Below are 10,000 nucleotides of genomic sequence, written 5' to 3' on the forward strand. Positions count from 1 at the left end.
AAAAAACAAAACCCCACAGACCCAGTATTCAGGATTTTTAACATACTCACAATCAGCCTTTAACATACCCACAGTTAAATATAGACACACGCACTCACAGCCGTGAAGATACCCCCTGTTAAATATAGACACACGCACTCACAGCCGTGAAGATACCCCCTGTTAAATATAGACACACACACTCACAGCCGTGAAGATAACCCCTGTTAAATATAGACACACACACTCACAGCCGTGAAGATAACCCCTGTTAAATATAGACACACACACTCACAGCCGTGAAGATAACCCCTGTTAAATATAGACACACACACTCACAGCTGTGAAGATAACCCCTGTTAAATATAGACACACACACTCACAGCTGTGAAGATAACCCCTGTTAAATATAGACACACACACTCACAGCCGTGAAGATAACCCCTGTTAAATATAGACACACACTCACAGCCGTGAAGATAACCCCTGTTAAATATAGACACACACTCACAGCCGTGAAGATAACCCCTGTTAAATATAGACACACACTCACAGCCGTGAAGATAACCCCTGTTAAATATAGACACACACTCACAGCCGTGAAGATAACCCCTGTTAAATATAGACACACACTCACAGCCGTGAAGATAACCCCTGTTAAATATAGACACACACACTCACAGCTGTGAAGATAACCCCTGTTACGGTTAGGGTTAGGGTTAGGGTTAGAAGATAACTCCTTTGTTAAATATGAATGATTGCCCTCATATTTACAAAATTTTATCCATAATTTATGGGGAAGAAAATTTGAAAGTTGTATCAAACTTGTGGTAACTGGATTTCTCGGTTGTCTCTGGTCTCAGGGAAAGATGCCCGTCTGTATGTGTACAGACTGAGCGCGCTCAAAAGAGGCATAGAGGAGAGGCAGCTCGTTCGCACTAAGTGCGACAGCCGAGAGAACAAGCTGGAGAAAACCAAAGGTAAACGCCAACTTTTATTGTGTAATATCGAAATCACAAAAGTTTTACTATGAAATTCAGCATTGCTAAATCAAAGGTACAGACAATTTGAATTATGATACATCCGGATGTTCTACCATGAAATATCCAGTCAGGTGTAGACTAACTCATTTTCATTTCTGTCCTGTCCTGTTCTGTCCTTCTCTCCTCTGTCCTGTCCTGCCCTACTCTGTCCTGTCCTGTCCTGTTCTGTCCTTCTCTCCTCTGTCCTGTCCTGTCCTACTCTGTCCTGTCCTGTCCTGTTCTGTCCTTCTCTCCTCTGTCCTGTCCTGCCCTACTCTGTCCTGTCCTGTCCTGTTCTGTCCTTCTCTCCTCTGTCCTGTCCTGCCCTACTCTGTCCTGTCCTGTCCTGTTCTGTCCTTCTCTCCTCTGTCCTGTCCTGCCCTACTCTGTCCTGTCCTGTCCTGTTCTGTCCTTCTCTCCTCTGTCCTGTCCTGTCCTACTCTGTTCTGTCCTGCCCTGTCCTGCTCTGTCCTGTCCCACTCTGTTCTGTCCTGTCCTACTGTCCTGTCCTGTCCTGCTCTGTCCTGTCCTGTCCTGCTCTGTCCTGTCCTACTCTGTTCTGTCCTGTCCTATCCTACTCTGTCCTGTCCTGTCCTACTCTGTCCTGTCCTGTCCTGTCCTACTCTATCCTGTCCTGTCCTGTCCTACTCTGCTCTGTCCTGTCCTACTCTGTTCTGTCATGTCGTGTCCTGTCCTGTCCTACTCTGTCCTGTCCTGTCCTGTCCTACTCTATCCTGTCCTGTCCTGTCGTACTCTGCTCTGTCCTGTCCTACTCTGTTCTGTCATGTCGTGTCCTGTTCTGTCCTATTCTGTTCTGTCCTGTCCTGTTCTGTCCTGCTCTGTCCTGTCCTGTCCTGTCCTGCTCTGTCCTGTCCTACTCTGTACTGTCCTGCTCTGTTCTGTCATGTCGTGTCCTGTTCTGTCCTATTCTGTTCTGTCCTGTCCTGTTCTGTCCTGCTCTGTCCTGTCCTGTCCTGTCCTGCTCTGTCCTGTCCTACTCTGTACTGTCCTGCTCTGTCCTGTCCTACTCTGTCCTGTCCTGCTCTGTTCTGTCCTACTCTGTTCTGTCCTGTCCTGTCCTGTCCTACTCTGTTCTGTCATGTCGTGTCCTGTTCTGTCCTACTCTGTTCTGTCCTGTCCTGTTCTGTCCTGCTCTGTCCTGTCCTACTCTGTCCTGTCCTGTCCTGTCCTGCTCTGTCCTGTCCTACTCTGTTCTGTCCTGTCCTACTCTGTTCTGTCATGTCGTGTCCTGTTCTGTCCTACTCTGTTCTGTCCTGTCCTGTCCTCTCCTGTCCTGTCCTGTCCTGTCCTACTCTGTCCTGTCCTGTCCTACTCTGTCCTGTCCTGTCCTGCTCTATCCTGTCCTGTCCTGTTCTGTTCTGCTCTGTCCTGTCCTACTCTGTTCTGTCCTGTCCTGTTCTGTCCTGTCCTACTCTGTCCTGTCCTGTCCTGCTCTATCCTGTCCTGTCCTGTCCTACTCTGCTCTGTCCTGTCCTACTCTGTTCTGTCCTGTCCTGTCCTGTCCTGTCCTACTCTGCTCTGTCCTGTCCTGTCCTGTCCTACTCTGTTCTGTCCTGTCCTACTCTGCTCTGTCCTGTCCTGTCCTGTCCTACTCTGCTCTGTCCTGTCCTGTCCTGTCCTACTCTGCTCTGTCCTGTCCTACTCTGTTCTGTCATGTCGTGTCCTGTTCTGTCCTACTCTGTTCTGTCCTGTCCTGTTCTGTCCTGCTCTGTCCTGTCCTGTCCTCTCCTGTCCTGTCCTGTCCTACTCTGTCCTGTCCTGTCCTGTCCTGTCCTGTCCTGTCCTGTCCTACTCTGCTCTGTCCTGTCCTACTCTGTTCTGTCATGTCATGTCCTGTTCTGTCTTACTCTGTTCTGTCCTGTCCTGTTCTGTCGTGTCGTGTCATGTCCTGTTCTGTCCTACTCTGTTCTGTCCTGTTCTGTCCTACTCTGTTCTGTCCTGTCCTGTCCTACTCTGTTCTGTTCTGTCCTGTCCTTTTCTGTCGTGTCCTGTCCTGTCCTGTCTCAGGCTGCCATCTCTATGCCATAAACACACACCATGGAGCAGAGCTTCGTATAGTTGCTGCAATAAGAAACAAGCTTCTGCTCATCACTAGGAAACACACACGCTTCGACAGCCTCAGTGCCATGGCCACAGTGACAGGAAACACAACCTCTCCTGTGGAGGAATTCCAGTACATACGGGTAAGAGAAGGGTAAACTCATTAATACAGAGCCTGATGTGAGGAGGCTAATCTGACACTTCTGTCACTCAGGAGGCACATGTTGCAGTATTTCAGAGATGTGTGAGTATGTGTGTCATACACACACACAGGCTGCTTTGCTCTGTGATATGGCTGTACAGAGTTAGGGCTATCCTCTGTCTCAGGGAAAACACTGGACTGAGGTTAAGTGCAGGGGTTCATTTATTTCTTTAACAGTCGGGTCACTGTCCTGCACACACCACACATGCTGTGTCTGTGACCTCTGACCCCACTCACTGTGTCTTGTAGGAGATCTGCCTGTGCGATTCTCCGGTTGTCATGACACTGGTGGATGGGCCAACAGGTGAAAACGACAACATGATCTGTGTGGCGTACAAGCATCAATTTGATCTGATCAATGAGAGCACAGGAGATGCCTACAGACTACACCATGTGGACACCAACCGGGTTAGACATCCAAACACACACACACACACACATACACACACATACATGCACTCACTCACACACAAGCAGACACACAGATGATAATGCCATTTTTTTTCTGCAGGTTAATTTTGTTGCAGCCATTGATGTCTATGAGGATGGAGAGGCTGGTCTTCTGCTCTGCTACAACAGTGAGTCTGTGTGCGTGTGTGTGTGTGTGTGTGTGTTAGGATGTAGTAACAGTAGTGACAGACACATGAGATGCTGGAGGGTATGGCCTACCTGAGTGTTGTGGTCTTTTTAAGAAGAGAGCTGTAGGGTTCTCATGAGAGAACTGCTCTAATGGCTACCAAGAACTCTCATCTGGTGCCTCCATTTTCCCGCTTTTCACATGCCATTTTCTTTTTTCTGGATTGTTTTTTTTTTGTGTGTGTGTGTGTGTGTGTGTGTGTGTGTGTTTTTGCTCATCAACCAAACAACCACCTTTACAGTTCAGTGGTAGGGCATGTAGCTCGGGTGAACAGAGCAAAGGGAAATCTCCCAGCATCTCATGTATATGTGAATAGTCGACGAAAAGGGTCTTAGCTGACCAAGTTTTCATCGTTCGGTTAGTCTAGACTATATTGGGCAGGAAATTATCCAGAAAGTGGGATCATTTCGCGCGTACCAAGGACGACATGTAACTCTGCATGCAAAGATTTGCTGATCAGTCATCGACCTTAAACATGACGTATCATCTGAAACATGGAAATAACCGAGCGTTATTATTCCGTTATGCTAAATAAGTCAATGCCTAATTGTGTGGTGGCCTGGGAGAACCCAGCTACCACTCACATATTTTAATCCCTATACTTTGCCATGGTGTATACAGTTTTTAAGAAAACACATTTTATATTACCCATATTGAAGTGTTTGTGTACATTAGGTAGTTACGAAAGTGAGCTGGCCAGCTACTCACTAACGAAACTTAACATTCCAGCATCCAGCCAGCCAGGTTGAGAGCTGACAAAATTACATTATTCGCACCGAATCAGTAATAAAATAGTTAGCTAGCAAGCAGACCAGTAGTAGAAGTATGTTACTTACAATCGCCGAAGCTGCTATGTATTTTCATTGAGTTATCCACTTTGTTAATCCACAACACAAAGCAAAGGTGTTTGGCTATTCCTTGGCGTTCAACATCACTGCTCAATTTATCAGCGTCAGAATCATTAGCGCTTTTGCTGTTAGCATTGTCGCTAACAGCCAGCTTGCTTCGTGCGTGTGTATGTTTTTAAGTCTCATTATTACGGTTTTGTGTTTCTCTGTGATGTAGCACAGTGTTAACAATGTTACTTATAACATTCTTTTTCAGCCCCGGGGCTCAAATAATTTTCTGATGCCCCAGAAATATGATACTTAAATAACTGAATTAATATCATAATCATGCAACGACTAGTCCACTAAAGGCTTGAACTAACAGCTGCTCGACCAATAAACTGTGTGGTCGGAGGCAGCCCTAGTGAATACATAGGATGAATTCCCTACGCTTTTGCTACTACATCCTAATAGTACATGTGGGAGATGTATATATGTGTGGGAGATGAGTGTATGTATGTGCGTATGTGTTGGGGTGTGTGTGTGTAGGGGTGTGTGTGTGGGGGTGTGTGTGTGTAGGGGTGTATGTGTTGGGGCGTGTATGTGTTGGGGCGTGTATGTGTAGGGGGTGTATTTGTAGGGGGTGTATGAGTGTATGTATGTGCGTATGTGGGGTGTGTGTGTGTGGGGGGGGGGGGTGTAGGGGATGTATTTGTGTGTAGGGGCGTGTAGGGGTGTGTGTGTGTGTGTGTGAAGGGGTGTGTGTGTTGTGGCGTGTGTAGGGGGTGTATTTGTGTGTAGGGGTGTGTGTAGGGGGTGTATGTGTGTGTGTGTGTGTGTAGGGGGTGTATTTGTGTGTGTAGGGGGTGTATGTGTGTGTGTGTGGGGGGGGGTGTATTTGTGTGTGTGTAGGGGGTGTATGTGTGTGTGTGTGTGTGTGTGTAGGGGGTGTATGTGTGTATTTGTGTGTGTGTATGTGTGTGTAGGGGGTATATATGTGTGTATTTGTGTGTGTGTGTGTGTGTGTCTGTGTGTGTGTGTGTGTGTGTAGGGGGTGTATGTGTGTAGGGTGTGTGTGTGTGTATGTGTGTGTGTGTTTGTGTGTGTGTGTGGGGGGGTATATGTATGTGTGTGTGTGTTTGTGTGTGTAGGGTGTGTGTGTGTTTGTGTGTGTGGGGGATGTGTGTATGTGTGTGTGTGTTTGTGTGGGTGGGGGGGGTGTATGTATGTGTGTGTGTGTTTGTGTGTGTAGGGGATGTGTGTGTGTAGGGTGTGTGTGTGTTTGTGTGTGTGGGGGGGGTGTATGTATGTGTGTGTGTGTTTGTGTGTGTAGGGGATGTGTGTGTGTGTGTGTGTGTGTGTGTAGGGTGTGTGTGTGTTTGTGTTTGTGTGTGTGGGGGAGTGTATGTATGTGTGTGTGTGTTTGTGTGTGTGTGGGGGGGTGTATGTGTGGGGGTGTGTGTGGTGGGGGGGGGGGGGGGTACATTGCTGATTGTTTTATTTGTCTTGTTTACTCTGCTGATAGCTTCATTGTGTTTTTCTCATTTTTACGACTGTCTGTGACTTTTTGCACTCTGCTCCCAGACATCTGCTCCTATAAGAAGGTGTGTCCATTTAACGGGGCCACGCCCATGGTTCACCCCAACACCTCTGACTTCCACTTCAGCTGGAACCAAATGCCAAATGGCATCGGTATGTTACCATGACAATGCTGCCACCATCCCAGCCTCTGGTCACCATGGTAACACATCTGGTTACTAGGAAGAGGGAGAGGGAGAGAGAGACAGACAGAACAAAATGTATTATGAGAGTGTTTGTGAATTAAAGCCTGTTTAGCACAGTTTAGAGCAGTTTGCAAAGGGTGTGACCTGGTTTTTAACCATCAGCTGATTTTAACCTTGAATTTTACATAGCACAGAGCTGGGTCCATTGGAATACAGCCAGTTAAGAGTAGATATAATCTGTGATCTGTCTTCCTCTGTAAATATCATCTGTGACCTGTCTTCCTCTATAAATATAATCTGTGATCTGTCTTCCCCTGTAAATATCGTCTGTGACCTGTCTTTCTCTGTAAATATCATCTGTGATCTGTCTTCCTCTGCTGCAGTCTGTGCATTCCCCTACATCTTGGCCTTCACCACCGACTCCATAGAGATCCGCTTGGTCGTCAATGGCAACCTCGTGTACACTGCAGTGGTCCCAGAACTCCAGCTGACTGCAGCGAGGGTGTGTGTTTGAGTCTGTCTGATCGAAACATACTCAGAGCAGCAGTGAATCACGGCTCCAGTCACTGATAAATCTAACCTAACCCTAACCCTGACCCTAACCCTAACCCTAACTCTGACCCTAACCCTGACCCTCTCTCTGTTTGTAGTCGGATATCTACTTTGTGTCGTCAGCTCCGGTGAACTCTGTCTCTAACTGTAGCTCCAGAGACACCAGTTCTCAGAGTTCCCCCCAGACTCCCACCGGATACGAGATGCCCATCTTCCCCTCGCCTCTCGGAGATGGTAATCTTCCCTTGCACTGAATGCTATATGCCTGTGTTTGACTCATATAACGCAACCACTGCTGTCTGTTGGGCCACAGAACGTACACCTCCGTTTCCCTTGAAAAACACCCCCTAATGATGCACTCAACAGAAAGACCAGCTCAAACCTGGACCCTCAGACCTGTATTTAAGAGATGCTGCCTTAGACTCCCAGTCCTGCACAAATCAAAGCAAAACACATTTAAAAAGATGGTTTCAAATCGTTTAATTCTGTAATTGTAGTGTTTAGCTCAGTGAGTGAGACTGTGTCCACTATACCTGTTATGTTTTTATATACATATACATATACTATACCTGAGTGTTCAGAATACTGTTCTCAGATACTTTTTTTGTCAATGTAACTGTAGAGCTTTGAGTCCGGTCAGTTCCGTCTTTTGACCAGGTTTTCAGTCTTTAACTGGTTGCGGTTCTCTGTGTATTTGTGCTTGTTTTGTTTCCAGAAAGGCAGTGGATGGCATGTGTTTGCTTTGGCATAATGCAGGGAATACATGTTAAAGATGGTCAGTGTTAGAAAGGCTGAACTGACAGCAGAGCTGTGTTTAGGACCTTGTAAGAGGTTGTTTGTTAGAGGTTGTTTGTTAGAGGTTTGTTAGAGGTTGTTTGCTAGAGGTTGTTTGTTAGAGGCTGTTTGTTAGAGGCTGTTTGTTAGAGGCTGTTTGTTAGAGGTTGTTTGTTAGAGTCTGTTTGTTAGAGGTTGTTTGTTAGAGGCTGTTTGTTAGAGGCTGTTTGTTAGAGGTTGTTCGTTAGAGGCTGTTCGTTAGAGGCTGTTCGTTAGAGGCTGTTTGTTAGAGGCTGTTTGTTAAAGGTTGTTTGTTAGAGGTTGTTTGTTATAGGTTGTTTGTTAGAGGCTGTTTGTTAGGAGTTGTTTGTTAGCGGTTGTTCATTAGAGGCTGTTTGTTAGAGGCTGTTTGTTAAAGGTTGTTTGTTAGAGGTTGTTTGTTATAGGTTGTTTGTTAGAGGCTGTTTGTTAGAGGTTGTTTGTTAGAGGTTGTTTGTTAGAGGTTGTTTGTTAGAGGTTGTTTGTTAGAGGCTGTTTGTTAGCGGTTGTTTGTTAGAGGCTGTTTGTTAAAGGTTGTTTGTTAGAGGTTGTTTGTTGTAGGTTGTTTGTTAGAGGCTGTTTGTTAAAGGTTGTTTGTTAGAGGTTGTTTGTTATAGGTTGTTTGTTAGAGGCTGTTTGTTAGAGGTTGTTTGTTAGAGGTTGTTTGTTAGCGGTTGTTTGTTAGAGGCTGTTTGTTACAGGTTGTTTGTTAGAGGCTGTTTGTTAGAGGCTGTTTGTTAGAGGTTGTTTGTTAGAGGTTGTTTGCTAGAGGTTGTTTGTTAGAGGTTGTTTGTTAGAGGTTTGTTAGAGGCTGTTTGTTAGAGGCTGTTTGTTAGAGGCTGTTTGTTAAAGGTTGTTTGTTAGAGGTTGTTTGCTAGAGGTTGTTTGTTAGAGGTTGTTTGTTAGAGGTTGTTTGTTAGAGGCTGTTTGTTAGAAGCTGTTTGTTAGAGGTTGTTTGTTAGAGGTTGTTTGTTAGAGGTTGTTCATTAGAGTCTGTTTGTTAGAGTCTGTTTGTTAGAGGCTGTTTGTTAAAGGTTGTTTGTTAGAGGTTGTTTGTTAGAGGTTGTTTGTTAGAGGCTGTTTGTTAGAGGCTGTTTCTTAAAGGTTGTTTGTTAGAGGCTGTTTGTTAGCGGTTGTTTGTTAGAGGCTGTTTGTTAGAAGCTGTTTGTTAGAGGCTGTTTGTTAGAGGCTGTTTGTTAGCGGTTGTTTGTTAGAGGTTGTTTGTTAGAGGCTGTTTGTTAGAGGTTGTTCGTTAGAGGCTGTTTGTTAGAGGCTGTTTGTTAGCGGTTGTTTGTTAGAGGTTGTTTGTTAGAGGTTGTTTGTTAGAGGCTGTTTGTTAGAAGCTGTTTGTTAGAGGTTGTTTGTTAGAGGTTGTTTGTTAGAGGTTGTTCATTAGAGTCTGTTTGTTAGAGTCTGTTTGTTAGAGGCTGTTTGTTAAAGGTTGTTTGTTAGAGGTTGTTTGTTAGAGGTTGTTTGTTAGAGGCTGTTTGTTAGAGGCTGTTTCTTAAAGGTTGTTTGTTAGAGGCTGTTTGTTAGCGGTTGTTTGTTAGAGGCTGTTTGTTAGAAGCTGTTTGTTAGAGGCTGTTTGTTAGAGGCTGTTTGTTAGCGGTTGTTTGTTAGAGGTTGTTTGTTAGAGGCTGTTTGTTAGAGGTTGTTCGTTAGAGGCTGTTTGTTAGAGGCTGTTTGTTAGAGGCTGTTTGTTAGAGGTTGTTTGTTAGAGGCTGTTTGTTAGAGGCTCTTTGTTAAAGGTTGTTTGTTAGCGGTTGTTTGTTAGAGGTTGTATGTGTGTGTGTGTGTTTGTGTGTGTGTGTTTTTTGGGGGGGTGTTGTGGTTGGATGGACGGCAGGGGGTTATGGTTAAACGCATGCGTACGCGCGCACACGCGTGTGTGTGTGGGGGGGGGTGTGTGTGGGGGGGGGTAGGAGTTATGGTTAAACGAAAGTGTACGCACGCATGTGTGTGTGTGTGTGTGTGTGTGTGTGTGTGTGTGTGTGTGTGTGTGTGTTGCAGGGGGTTATGGTTAAACGTGTGTGTGCGTGTGCGTGTGTAATCCTTTTCTGCATTCTCGGCCTAGATTGTATTCGGATCCCGTATGGCACCAAGCTCTCCCTCTACATGTCCAAAGACTCTGAAGGTACAAGGGCTCCGTCTGCGTTTCCCACACTGCATCACTAACCTGCACG

At 45.7% G+C, this 10,000-nt stretch overlaps 1 protein-coding gene across 1 annotated transcript in view; it reads left to right on the forward strand.

The window, feature by feature from the left end:
• Positions 1-10,000, forward strand: part of garnl3 (GTPase activating Rap/RanGAP domain like 3) — an 82,823-nt gene that overhangs the window by 68,841 nt on the left and 3,982 nt on the right. Inside the window, 7 exon segments of the mRNA XM_030777969.1 lie at positions 843-959; positions 3,030-3,205; positions 3,514-3,672; positions 3,776-3,842; positions 6,313-6,420; positions 6,836-6,954; positions 7,103-7,238. Coding sequence (XP_030633829.1) covers positions 843-959; positions 3,030-3,205; positions 3,514-3,672; positions 3,776-3,842; positions 6,313-6,420; positions 6,836-6,954; positions 7,103-7,238 — 882 coding nt within the window.

This window comes from Chanos chanos, chromosome 1 (assembly GCF_902362185.1).
Source record: "Chanos chanos chromosome 1, fChaCha1.1, whole genome shotgun sequence".
Classification (NCBI taxonomy): Eukaryota; Metazoa; Chordata; class Actinopteri; order Gonorynchiformes; family Chanidae; genus Chanos; species Chanos chanos.